Raw genomic sequence first — 13431 nt, forward strand, 5'->3', positions numbered from 1 at the left:
ATTTTTAACACACAAGTTTTGCCCAAATCCCCTTCTTTTACGATCATATAGGTAGCCTATCTTGTTTGTGAGTTTGTCCACACACAAAATACTAATCGTGTGACTGTATTTGACAACACACAACAACAAAATAAACATATTCAAAGTTTTATTCATGATTAAAAAAAAGACAACTTTCTCTCTTGGTATAAAACAACGCTCCTCTGGTTTTCTGATATTTCAATAAATAACACAGAGAACAGACAGAAACAAACGGAGACAACAACTTCCCCACGTCGTCCATCACTTGCACTTGTACGTTAGCCTTTTGCGATGATAGTGGATCCATGCAGGGGCCACCACCAGTCCTGTTAGATATCCAAACGTGGCCCCCAAGCTGCAGGACACCGGCCACACCTAGAAGAAGATATTAATACTTTTTATTTCAAGGCAGCTCTCCAAGACTCTCTGACAGTCAGTGTAGAATAGATTTGTGCCATCATGGCACTCATGGGTTTAGAGTGAAAATATAAAAGTCATCTGAACCTTTTTTTCAAGTGCCACCACTTCTTATCTAATATTAAAACAATCCTTCTCGAATAAACTGCTGTAAAAGTGTCTCAGAGACCGATTGTTTAACTTCCACCAACCTCTAATCCACACCGCCAACACTCTCCAATTACAATTCAAGGAGTTAAAGATAGGAATCTTCCTGCACATTCATTCTGTGCTCGTCTGCATCGGGACGCATAATAAGACACGGTCATCTTTTATTAGATCCATTAGTTGTTGTATATATGTTGGTAACGTGCAGCTGCAGAGCCCAAATGACAATGTTCATTTCATTGGAACATTATCAAAGCATCCATCCTGGTTGTGTTACGTGTAATAATGTTGCACTTGAAATTGAGACTACAAATACCTGGGGGATAAAACCCAATAAAGTGTTGGAAAAAATAACATTTTAATTTCTGAACAACATCCACATTGACTTGTGCAATGTATCAGCCAGTCTTTCTATTCGTCACACAACTAACAGTTTGGAATTTCAACTCATTTAGAACCTTATTAACTCAATGATACAGTGGACCAATGTTTTTTTTAACAATCATGGTAACAGGATAAACAATAGGAGACCTCCTGAGGGATCAATAAAGTTCTACCTAACCTAAAAAGTTCTACCTAACCTAAACAAAAGGTTTATTTGCCAAACCGTCTGCAACAGGAAGTATGGGTGTCATTATTGTCTTTCAATTTTGCAGGTTATCCTAGTTATCTTTGTGTTTGTCCTGCTTCATGAAACTCTCTCATTACATTCCTTTTATTCATCATCACTTTAACTCCTATTAGAAGTCTCTGTATAATATCACCAAAAGTCTCCATATCAACATAAACATTGATCTACTTTAATTTAAAACATTTCTTATATTCAAACATATTCAAATTTCGTACTTCCCGTGTGTTAAAGTTTCGAGACGTTCTCAACTCAATTTGGATCAAGCAGGACTTAATATGGAGGTGAAATGGTGGCATTAAGCACCAGTTAAGATCCATTCCAAGGACTAAGAAGGTGATTCTTTGTGAAAAATTGAACGCACTTGTACTTGACCTGCTGACCTGTAAAACCCAGGCTCAAGGTCGCCTGGGATTAGCTGAGGCTCAAACATCATTATTGGTACAAGGTAAACAACTGAAGGCAGTGATTGAAACCCGTGAAGGTCAGGTGTGTGAATGTCACATTTCGATAATGAGTTTTCCCTGACCTGCCAGGGTCTGTCCCAGTCCAAGGGAATGGGGAACGCTCCCAGCCAGGCCCCTACCACAGTTGAGGTCACAGTGATCTGCAGACAGGTGTCCCACACCGACATGGCTCTGGAACACAAACACAGATGACCCGTTATAAATAAACATGCAAAATATGTTAATGAAAAAAATTTAAGCTCCCTTCAAATAATCTTTTCAGATATTTTCAAGTAAGAAATGTTGCATCAAAAATGTTCCCTCATTACCTGCTCAACAACCGACATTCTGCTCATGTTTAAATGCAACAATAGAGGTATGGTTTCGTAAATAAAAACAATATTTGTGTCAATTGTGATCAATCAAGTTAAAAAAAAAGGGGTTGGGTGCACCAATAGATATGGTGGTAGAGAGTTATCACAAATGTGTGCTCAGCATCTTCTGGAGTTAAGGACAGATTTTCTTACACAAATTGTAATTTGACACACATGTTTTTCTCTTGCCCCGACTTGCATTCATTCTGGTCAGGCTTCTTTTCCACTTTGTCTACCATCTTCAAGATGGAATGTATTTTTGACCCATTTTAAAGATATACATATCAAATCAATTTAAAGGAAAACAAGATCTTTAGTTCACCCATGACGACTGAAGACTCTGATCCAGGCGTAGACGTTAGGGCCGAGGACACAGAGACACCGGAGCGTGGTCAGAGACGACAGCAGCACGGCGAGCGAGAATGTCTCGAAAGCAGATCTGGAAACAAAAACAAAAGAACATTCTTTTAGTCGACAGTTGAATGAGGTGTTGACCTTCGTTTTTATACAAATACTCCCTTTTCCCTCACATCCTTTTTCTCATTTTTCTAATCTAGATTTAATATTTTATTTCACTTTCTAAATTAATATAAAATATATTCATTCATTTAAATAAGGTTTAATATTTGAGTGTAAAACGTTTTACATTTTTTTATTTTGATCAGAAAAATGATATTTAATTTTTAAGGTTTTGAAACGAATATTTACGTAACATCTTATTGAAAATATAAAGCACATCATTTAATTTATTTTTATAAAAAAAATGCTGTATGTATTGGCTATTGGAAAAAAAACAACTTCATCAACAAAGTTTTACCTTACCTTAATAAATGAAGTTGTTTTTTTACTTTGTGATACAACGAAAGCCAGGCTAGTTCTTTGGACTTACTCGACCAGTGGAGCTCCGTAGAGAACAACAACCGTGTGGAAGAAGAGGCAGGACAGGAAGAAGTAGAGACACGACCTAAACAATCGAGATAACTGTAAAACAAAATAGAAATCTTCAGTTGTTGGGTTGAATCATGGCGCACAAAAAATAACTTTGAAATACACAAAATCAATTTAATAAGAGCAGAATTAAGAAAACAACAAAATATAATTTACTTAAAACATTTTAAAGAACGTAAATCTCATTTCGTCTTATCTTTTTGATATTAAACAGAATAGTAAAGCTGGTTGTTCTTTAACAGGAGATTGTTAGGGACATGAGCTAGTATTTATCTTTGACAATTAACAATTTAAAATGACTTGTAGGTCCTATAAAGTGAATAAGTTTGCTTTAAGTTAGTTATTTAAACATATTTATAAATCAAACAAGTGTATCGATGGTCAGTACATACTAACACCAGTTGGTTTGTTATAAACAACAATTGTTATGACTCCAAACAGAGCAAGAAGCTAACGATGCTACAGCCAGTCAACAACCTTGTATCCGAGCGTGTGTTTCTTCGTGGGCGCTGAGAGGCCGAGGACCCAGAACAGGGCGACGCTGACCGCGGTCACGGCACCTGACACCGAGTAGATCCACAGCAGGTGAGTCCCGTACACAGAGAAGCCCGGAACCAGCTGAGCCGGTACCACCGTCGCAACCAACACAGCCGCCGCGAGGATGAGGTGGGTGGACGCCATGACTCGGATCTCATGGTCCCACATGATGAAGACAAGTCTTGGATCTTCTCTCAGGAGATGAAGTTCCACAGAGTAATGTCACCTGCAACCGCACATACCAGTGGCACGCATGCGCATTAACGCTGTTGCTTGGTACGGTGTGACGTCAGTACGGAAATCCTACTAGAACAAATGGATCAAAGCTTCACGAAAATATTCATTTGTGTTAACGGCTGTTGGTGCCAATTTACATTAGATAGTTCAACTTATATTATAAGTTATAAACTAATATTTATGATCAAGTCATAGGTTTTTTGCGAGTCAGCTCACTCTTATTGTCAGTAGCCGACCTCTAGAGGGCGCCATCCTAAAAGCAAACGGACTAGTTTCCGTCATTAACAGGTAACGACGACACAAACCGGAAGTTTACAACACAGCTGGCTAGCAGTTAGCATACGCAGTTTTCTTTCTCCGAGCAACTCGTCAACCATGGTTTGTGAGAAGTGTAAGTGTATTTAATGGTCATACGAAGACTAAATGTTACGCATTGTACTATTTTGACGCTTGAACACGGTTTAAATGTTAACATTGCTGCTCGGTTTCACCTTTTATTGTATGTTTCAGGTGAGAAAAAGCTGGGTAGAGTTATTACTCCTGACACCTGGAAGGATGGAGCACGGAACACGACAGGTATATTCATATTTACTTTCGATATCGTTATATCGATGAGCAGAATATTTACATTTCTATATCCCATATGAGCTCGGGTTATCATACTCAAAAAGAGATATGTCAGGGTAACAAAGGATGATACATTTTCAGATTGAACAAAAGCTGTTTTATTGAAGTAGCAACTGAACAAGCTTGTCTTCCTGCTCTGTCCTTTTATTACACTTCGCACTTGTTTTATCAATCTATCATCTGTGTTGCTGTTTGCTGGCTGTAAAAACGATTTCCCGAGGAGCTCCAGAGGGATCAATAAAGTTTATCTAATCTAATCTAACTTCTACTTCATCTGCAAAAAAGGAATCCTTTCATGACGCATATTTCCAATTAAACGCTCATGATTTAAGACCTTGTTAAATTCCTCATGGAGATTTTAAAGGGCTAGTTCATACAAAATTCAAACTTCACTCATTTTTTACTCACCTCATGTCAACTAAGGGTTGTGATTGTTTTCAGAGTAATCTGTTCTTCTTTAGAGTTATAAACAAAAATGTGTATTCATTTTAATGAAGCGTATGATGCTCAGTGGACTTCATCTTCTTCTGAAAAGACTTAAAAACGTATACCTCCGTGGTGCTCGTCTGTAATGTCCATCTTGTATTGAAGCCTCAATGAGAGGAATGTTCCTGAAAAAATTAATTAGGTGTATATATTATTTAGCTTGTTTGTAAGAATTCCAAAGCGCATATAGTTGGCTGTCTAGACTGAGGGCACTCTGTGTTAGCTTGGTCTTTTAAGTATATATTTTATTGAGTTTTGTTTTGATTGTTTAAGCGCTTTGTGACCCTGGTCTGGATAAGTCCTACAAATATTATTTTGTAAGACTTTGGTCTTCATCGCCTGTTATCCTTTACATTTCTGCTACAAAAAAGCCTAAAATATAGACTTTTATTCTATATTATAAATCTTTAATTTCATTTATTTAATTCCTTTTGGCAAGGATTCAATACAAAATGGTTGTTACAGGCGAGCAGTATTGAGGTATTTGGATCTTTTCAAGGTCTTTTTGGATGAAGATGAAGACAAAGACAACTGAGCGTCAATCGCTGCATTAAAATGAACAAACATTTTTGTATACAAGTCTTAAAAAAAAAGAAGACTACTCTGAAAATAATACCAACCCTTTGTGAGTAGAAAAGTTTGAATTTTCGATGAAGTATTACTTTAAGACTACACAAATTTTCATCTTATTTGAAGGTCTAATCTGTAAATTGTTCTAATTTGTATTAGTATTTCTGTCTCAGAAAGCGGTGGGCGGAAGCTAAATGAAAACAAGATCCTGACTTCTAAGAAATCAAGGTAGGTTATCCAACAAAAAAATACAAAAATACTCACCTTGTTGAAAATGTTAAATAGTCAACCTACTCTTCATTTTAGGTTTGATCCTTATGGCAAAAGTCGCTTTGCCATTTGTCGGATCTGTAAGAGCTCAGTCCATCAGTCTGGGTCCCACTACTGCCAGGGTTGTGCCTACAAGAAAGGTATGCATTAGATTTCTCAAACCATTTATTTGTTTTATAACTCGAAATGTAACTTTCAAAATGTTGCTGTCACCTTTTTTTTTTAGGAATCTGTGCAATGTGTGGGAAGAAAGTTCTGGACACAACAAATTACAAGCAAACATCGGTGTGAGAGAAGAAGAAAAAGGAGCCAGCTGTATTTTTGTGCTTCAGAGTGAGAGACCATAATCTTTACTGCTAATCCTTCAATATCAATGAGAAATTTAGGTTTGGCGTAACTTGGATTGCTTTTTTGAAAATGCAGCGAACTCGGTGTTTAATTTAATTGTATGATAGATTATATAAAAAGTTCAATTAAAAATACCTTCATATTTAATCTAGCGTGATAATAAATCTTCTGTTTCAACAGATTTTTGTTTTTATTCAATTTATGTCAAGGCGTTGGATAATATTTTTTATTGTCTGTCATAATTTTGCTCAAATGACACACATTCAACTTTTGTTAGACAACATCGTGACTGATTTTAACATTTACTCTTTTTTTTTATATCTGCGTCATTTAATTTTTTGGCTTTTTCTTTTATGTGTTTTTTGTGTTTTATGCTTTTGTGTGATTGGTATCATCTGATTTTAGTATATTAAACTGTTCCACAGTCACACGTTGATGGAGTCGATCCTTGCCAAAGGGCAGAGTCATGACAATGCAGGGTCTGTTACGCACGGTGCTTCCAAATTTGTCCCGTGATAATTGTTTTACTGTGAAATAATCGCATTAGCAAACTACGTGCATCCTGGTCAGGTATGACCCTCTTCCTCCCGCAGGTCACATTGTAACTGAGCACTTGATATTTAAAGGTTGTACTCTCCCTCAGGCATGGTTGTTAATCTCAGCACGGATTGTTGGCATCATAACCAGCTGTTCATCAGATCTTCATAAGAGCACAGGACCTTAAGTTTCAGTTTCAAAGAGAATGATGACCAAATGCATTACCTTGGATTACTGTTAAAATAAAATCATCAATTTACTTCCCGGAGTTTAAAAACATAGTCTGGTCAAGGTAAACGGTTAAGCTTGTGTCCCGGTTGTAATGATAAAAGAAATGATCTTTTAAATTACTGATCACAGCCTCATTGGTATGACTGGTTGGATGTAAAAGATGTTATTCAATTATGTTGCAGCCCATATGTGATTATATTTCTGGCTGGATGGGTTCTGGTGGCCACAGTTGTCTTCATTTATATTCATGTGACATCATAAAAGCTCCATTTAAGTCGTATCTGGGATTGAAAAAGAGAGAAAGTAAAATATTTTACTTGTATTAATAATATTACTTAGTATTCTTTGATTTGTATTATTGTCTATTATTCTATTACTACAATTTCCTGCTGTTATTTAGAATTGATAATTTGTTGTTTTTTTGTAATAGATGGGGAGGGTGTGAGTGTACTTATTATTATTAGTTAAAAACATTTTTGTTACACTTCAAATTAGGTTTTTTAATTTCTCTGTATTCAACATGATTTAAAAAGTCATAACAATATTGCAATAAATGCAACAAACAACTCCAATATTACTATTTTATTGAGAATTGTGTTTTTCCCATCGGAATTTCTTTTACCAGATTGCATATGGTTCCTTTCTCATATAATAATAAAAACAATAATATTGTATTATTATTTATATTTCTTAAGCTCATGATCCTTTGCTGTTTGTTTCATAACAAACACGTCTGAGTTCAATGAATTCATCACAGCTTGTTTTTTCTCAGATACGTTTTTATTGCAGCTTTGCACATTTTAAAAATGCATACACAGTTCAAGCAGAAGAAGTCATCGTATAATTCACAGGTTATTTATATTACAATGCAACAACACAGTTTGTATTTGTTTTCATATTTAATGTTTAAATATAGTTAACACTTTTAAAGCATATAAAAAGCTTTGGGAGAGCACCGTTGAAATTCCCATCAAAGGAAATAGTAAAAGCCAATAGTACTCAAGTTTAATTCTGTCTGTAAATGGAAGGCACTCTGGGTGTCTTTGCCTCTGTCCCAGTGGTTTAGACTCGCAGCACTGCAGTCGCCGGCTGCATCAAACGTTTCCTGTCATGAGATGTTGACGATGATCCAGTCTCCGTCTGATAGGGTCTTCAATGTGCTGACCACCCGGGTTTTATTAGATCCTAAGGGCAAGGGTGAGAAATTCCTCCCGGGTTTTGGGGTCCTCGAGGTAACCTCCCAACATGGTGCTGGTCACGGTGCGGCTGTTTAACTTCTGGACGCCCCGCATCACCATACACATGTGCCTGGATATTGGATTCAATCATGTTGCATTAGCAAGTTCATCAAACGAGCCATTTAATAGGTCGTAACAAAAGTAGGGATCTGGTGTGACGGTGACTTACGCTGCTTCGACGACAACAGCGACACCCTTTGGCTGCAGAGCTTCTGCTATCGCTGTGGCGATCTGCTTCGTGAGGCGCTCTTGGACTGTTGGAAAAGATGAGATTAGATACAGGAGAAAGAAACTGTGCAGTAAGTAGCACAAAGCTGAAGAAAATCACCTTGAAGTCTTCGACTGTAGATCTCCACGATTCTTTACGGAACACAAGAAAATGGCATCAGGTTAAAAGTGTGATTGATGGACAGGTTAGAAAGTCCATCCCAGAGAAGCACTGAGGTGAACATGACATTTTCTGAAGCCGACAATGTTTATCCGGAGTTGATCTAAACTGTCTCTTTCAAGTCTTCTGCTGTTGCAGTGCGTTATGGTTCAGTAGAAGGGACAACCAATAAGTGACATTATATATACATTTTTTTTTACATATAGCAACCCCCACATGTCGCCCACATTTCTTTAGCTTGACAAACAGAACAGATTTATATACAGCTGGCATCTTCACTGTTCCTTCAGTTATAATATTTATTGGAATAAGTGATGTTGTTTGACTGTCTTTTTGTTTGTTTCTGGTTCCCCCAAGTGTCAGAATAATATAACAATTTCATGGCACCTACGTTGCCAAGTTGCCATGTACCGCATGCGCGTTTGATTTTACAAAAATGGGAGAAAGACTCTTGTTGTTTTGTTTTATATTCCTGGTAACTTCAAAAAATGTAGTTATTTATATAAAAACACTGTCTTTGACGCACTGATGTACAGCAGTTGGGCGGTCACATGACACTTGTGTAGTGAAGAGCATTGTTTGAATAATCGCTACAGAGTCCTACTGTGAGTCATCACCGTTCAAAATTAAATCACCACAAAAATAGATTTATATGTAGTATTTGATCATTTGTGAATAAAGAAGTCAGTTGTGCAGCAGCAGGGACAGAACTATCAGCCCAAACCTTGTATCTACAATAATGGCCACAAATATGTTCTCTTTCAACTTAAGTATTTTTGAGGCGCGACAGAGACACTGTTATGATAACTAGAGCACTTCCCACAGCTTTGAGTTGATGCTTGTGTCGGTGAGTGTTCAGGGTGAGTGACCAGATGAAGGCTAGTGGGCTTAGACTCTAAGCCTCCAGGTCAATATGCTGAGATAACAGAAGAATGCAGCCGGTCGGCACTAAAATATGACGGAGGGAAAGAGTGATTTGTTTCCTTACCTTGCCAGCTTGCTCAGTCCCACCACCTTTTTGTTGGGGATGTAGCCGATATGAACCTGCAGAGCAGACAGAGGCTTTTGTACTTTTGTGTGAAAAGACATGTTCTCCAATGTCTTAATGGCTTCTTTAATTAAATGACTATAATGATATCCTAATATATATATTATAGCTTTTTCAAAACAACAGGTCTATTCTGAAATAAAGTGTCCATCCGTTGACTCACCTTTCCGAAAAAGGGCACCAAGTGATGCTCGCACAATGAAAACATGTCAATGTCCTTCACGATCACCATCTCGTCGTGATCCTCGTCAAATATGGCGTCGTTGAGGATGTCTGTGGACCAACAACCGAGTTTTGAATGAGCATCTTCTGATACACTGGCTTTTTTTTTAAATGTTTTATTAGACATGGCAAAAATGGGGACTAAAGAAAGAATCGTTCATCCATAACAATACATCTATATAAACGTTTTAAAATGCTTAGTTAGTCAACCATTTTCATTATGTCCCCCAGTTGACAAGCACGAGTTCTGTGTGTGCTGTGAAATATATATAAGTTCCGAAAATTAACGAGCGACGACGGGAAAAGCCGAACATCTCATGCTACTTCTGAGACCTCCAATGCAGCTTTTATGATATTTGTAAAATCTGAAATATACCATTTGGAAACTCTTCCTGTGAAAAGTGTAAGGATACATAAATCGAATGATTATTGTATATTTATATTATTACAATATTTTGCTAAATTAAACTCGTTTCGAATTTTTATTTTAAGAAAAACGCTGCATATTTCCAATAAAAGTAAGTAATACTGTTATCGGTTGGTAGGTTAATAATAATAATAATAATAATAATAAAATATGCTGCGTGCTTCTGGGGTAAGTTTTATTTGATTTGTGTATTTACTTTCGTCTCAACGCAATAAAAAATAAAATAAAAAGTAGATAAATGTAGGATAAAAAGTGTCCCAATGAATCTCCAAGAACTCACCGTCGATGGTCTCATGGTAGCCCTTGGTGAAGAACTGCATGGCCTTGGCGGCTCTGAGCGGCGTCCGCAGAAGCCCCTGGCGGTCCGTGTCCTCCCCGAGCTCCCGTAGGATGGTGGTGTAGGCCGCCTCCAGCTCAGGTAAGTGGGACTTGTCCTCCGACACCTTGCGGGACTTCTCGTGCTTCCTGAGCACCACCGCCTTCTTGCTGTCGATGATGATCTCGTTGAAGCTGTTCTTGCAGGGGAAGTCCTCCGCCACCTCGTGGGCTTTACCGTTGCAGTGTCCGTTCATGGTTGGGATGGCTGGGCGTGAGGTGATGCGAGGCAGAGGCGGTGCTGGAGGAAGTCGTCCTGGTCCACCGTCTCGCCACCTTTTTAAATCCTCCCTGCCGCGTCACGGACCGCCGCCCCCCCCCACGCCGTCCCTCACGCCGTCCCTCGGTGCATCACTTGACGAACGCGCTAATCGATCGTGTAATAAGTTCCACTGATAATGCTTCAATGAAAGCACTCGTGACTTCACGTGGATGTTCAGTTTAGTTTCTTAGAAGTCAGCTTCAAATGTATTGACATAAAGCTGTTGTTCGCTTCAATAATGACTATTTAATAGGTATTTATTTTAACAACTTTACAATGAAAGTTGAAATAATTATTTGTAAACCTTCAGCTAAAACAAAAGCTGCTATAATTCTCATCATCATGAAAATAATACAGAAACTCAGTATGAAATTATAAATAATTACTTTGATACTCACTATTGTCATCAATCAATATTTCCACATCTTGTCAAAAGCTGCAGGTCCACGTGGACAAAATAATGTTTAGTCTTATGTTTACAATAATGTTTTTGTTATTATATTTCCATAGATTCAATAATTAACAGTGGACGCCATATATAAGACGTTTTTATTTGTTCAGGCTTTTCCCTGTTTTTCTGGAACTCCTGTGTTGTTCTCAGTTTTATCTTGATCTTTAAAATATATACTTTATTGAATATTGTTTTGATTGTTTAAGCGCTTTGTGACCCTGGTCTGGAAAAGCGCTATATAAATACAAATTACTTACTTACTTATATACTCACTTCCTTATCTATAATAATGGCATAAAATACTCCAAATGTTTTTGATGGATAACAATTTAATTTTATGTTTGTTTCGTAATTTCTAATTTCAATGTAACTTGATGAATTTATTTGTTTTTGGGTGTTACTGTCTCTTCTTATCTTATTATTTTTTATTAAAATTAATTGTTAATTGTTTAAGGATTTGTTATTATTCATATCTAAATATATAAATATAACATTACATTACAATATGTTATATCTATTTTCTTCCTGTGATCTTCAATACATTTTCCCATCACGTTATATCTTTGTCTGTTTATTCTCTTGACTCTTGACAGATTCTCACAACATTTCCTAAAATAAAATTATGTTATTTTCACAAAAAAAAACCTCAAGACACCCCAAGGTTCAATTATATGTCTAAAACATCCTCCAAAAATAATGGTATAGATGTTGATCCGACCATGTGGTAATATTTTCTATCAATAATAAACAAAGAGGCTGAAGGAAAATAAAGGTTTTCAGGACTGTCAAAGTAGCACAGAATCACATGCTCAAGTCGCACTTTAACAATTTGTTTTTTAAAATATGTTCTTAGTAAATAACTCTTTAGGTTTGGTTTTGAATTGTGGTTGTTATATGTTATACTTAAATGCAGTTAAACAACATATGAATACCACCACATGATCCATATCTGCTGGAAACAATGAAGCATTCACAGGTTTACCTATTAACTCTGCTTGAAAATTAGTCTTTTCCACGCTTGTCCTTATCTAACACATGTGCTCCCACTTCCCTTCACCGCTCTGGAATTGATTTCACCAGTTTATTCTCCTGCATCCATTAATCGGGGGCTTTTCCTCCTTCCACTGATGCGACAGTGTTGAGACTCTTGACTCTTCTCTGTAAGTTTGCATTGTTGAAATGTGTTATTCAGATAATAATTAGGGTTGATAAGAAAAAATAAACTCTCACACACTGTTGAAAAACTGCTTCAGCTTCACAATCATGGGTCAACGTGTAGATCTGGGGGACTTACAGGAAGGAATCTTTTTAATTAAATCTCTACATATCATGTGTCAAACTATCCCACCAAGTCATTTGATGTGGTCCATGAGATGGTTATAGATACAATGTCATGTTGCTATGGCGACCTTTCAAAAGGCAGATGAAAGAATTGAATAGTTGTGTTTAGTGAAGAACTTCCTGTTAAAGACTGGAGTAAATATGCATTTTGTTCAGTCTGTGACCTCGACTGTCGGTGCCTTTTGTGATTGACTTTGATGTGCCTGCTATATATCGCAAGGCCTTCACAGTTGTTTATCAGCAATAAGCAATGGTTTTATTAAATGCTTACAGGATTATATCTTCCTTTTGTATATATATATATATATATATACAGGTATATATATGTTGTCATTGTTACTTTAAAGGGAATTTTCTTTCACCCTGCTTTAAAAACATGTCTCCTATTTTATACACAATAATAACAAACCCATCATCAATAAAAATAAACTGTTATGCTTTCATTGTTGTATTACAGTTCAAGACACATTTGGGAAATCCATTCCAGCCTTACGGGAAGTAAGACAGCACGGGAGAGGAATGTGTTGGTTCCCATGAGATGTTCTTGTCTGTTAGTGATGTGTGTCATTAGTTTTACTATTTCTTTGAAGAAATAGCAAAACAGTCGCCTCTTCGTCGAACAGTGTCCGTAACTTCTCATTACAACACATAATATATTTTCACAGCTTGGGTTTTAAAGAACATGTGACATGTTGACTGTTAATCGACAAGAGAACCAGAGAAAGAAAACATTCATACCTTGTGATGTCATCTATTGTATTGGATCAGACTTTTGGCACACAGTTCTATTGTACATTTCTTATAAATTATTATAATTATTATTTATTTATTTTATTCCGTAATGCCACTTAAAAT

The 13431-nt window shown here is 36.8% G+C and overlaps 3 protein-coding genes across 3 annotated transcripts; 1 reads left to right on the top strand and 2 right to left on the bottom strand.

Annotated features, from left to right (window-relative positions):
* Positions 1-141: 141 nt before the first annotated feature.
* pigf (phosphatidylinositol glycan anchor biosynthesis, class F) lies at positions 142-3759 on the bottom strand. The gene is made up of 5 exons (XM_087784210.1): positions 3459-3759; positions 2923-3014; positions 2356-2472; positions 1743-1851; positions 142-396 (listed from the first exon to the last, which is right to left on the bottom strand). Exons 1-5 carry the CDS (start codon positions 3684-3686, stop codon positions 283-285), a joined length of 660 nt encoding a protein of 219 aa, XP_087640336.1. The 5' UTR covers positions 3687-3759; the 3' UTR covers positions 142-282.
* Positions 3760-4066: 307 nt separating this feature from the next.
* On the top strand, positions 4067-6484 carry cript (cysteine-rich PDZ-binding protein). The gene is made up of 5 exons (XM_087782843.1): positions 4067-4146; positions 4266-4331; positions 5612-5666; positions 5745-5848; positions 5935-6484. The coding sequence occupies exons 1-5, from the start codon at positions 4131-4133 to the stop codon at positions 5997-5999; spliced, it is 306 nt and encodes a 101-aa protein (XP_087638969.1). The 5' UTR covers positions 4067-4130; the 3' UTR covers positions 6000-6484.
* Positions 6485-7633: 1149 nt separating this feature from the next.
* Positions 7634-10745, bottom strand: gch2 (GTP cyclohydrolase 2). Its single transcript, XM_087782844.1, has 6 exons — positions 10428-10745; positions 9662-9771; positions 9439-9494; positions 8391-8422; positions 8232-8316; positions 7634-8132 (listed from the first exon to the last, which is right to left on the bottom strand). The coding sequence occupies exons 1-6, from the start codon at positions 10717-10719 to the stop codon at positions 8003-8005; spliced, it is 705 nt and encodes a 234-aa protein (XP_087638970.1). The 5' UTR covers positions 10720-10745; the 3' UTR covers positions 7634-8002.
* Positions 10746-13431: the final 2686 nt, after the last annotated feature.

The sequence above is a fragment of the Callionymus lyra genome, chromosome 2 (genome assembly GCF_982586985.1).
Source record: "Callionymus lyra chromosome 2, fCalLyr1.hap1.1, whole genome shotgun sequence".
Taxonomy (NCBI): Eukaryota; Metazoa; Chordata; class Actinopteri; order Syngnathiformes; family Callionymidae; genus Callionymus; species Callionymus lyra.

Coding starts and splice junctions, on each gene's coding strand:
- pigf (XM_087784210.1), bottom strand. CDS start 3,686: ATGTGGGACCATGAGATCCGAGTCATGGCGTCCACCCACCTCATCCTC. Junction 2,473..2,922: donor TACGGAGCTCCACTGGTCGA/GTAAGTCCAAAG, acceptor TTTTGTTTCCAG/ATCTGCTTTCGAGACATTCT. Junction 397..1,742: donor ACTGGGACAGACCCTGGCAG/GTCAGGGAAAAC, acceptor ATCTTCTTCTAG/GTGTGGCCGGTGTCCTGCAG.
- cript (XM_087782843.1), top strand. Junction 4,332..5,611: donor TGGAGCACGGAACACGACAG/GTATATTCATAT, acceptor TTTCTGTCTCAG/AAAGCGGTGGGCGGAAGCTA. Junction 5,667..5,744: donor CTGACTTCTAAGAAATCAAG/GTAGGTTATCCA, acceptor TCTTCATTTTAG/GTTTGATCCTTATGGCAAAA.
- gch2 (XM_087782844.1), bottom strand. CDS start 10,719: ATGAACGGACACTGCAACGGTAAAGCCCACGAGGTGGCGGAGGACTTC. Junction 9,772..10,427: donor CTACCATGAGACCATCGACG/GTGAGTTCTTGG, acceptor GTTGGTCCACAG/ACATCCTCAACGACGCCATA. Junction 9,495..9,661: donor TGGTGCCCTTTTTCGGAAAG/GTGAGTCAACGG, acceptor TCTGCTCTGCAG/GTTCATATCGGCTACATCCC.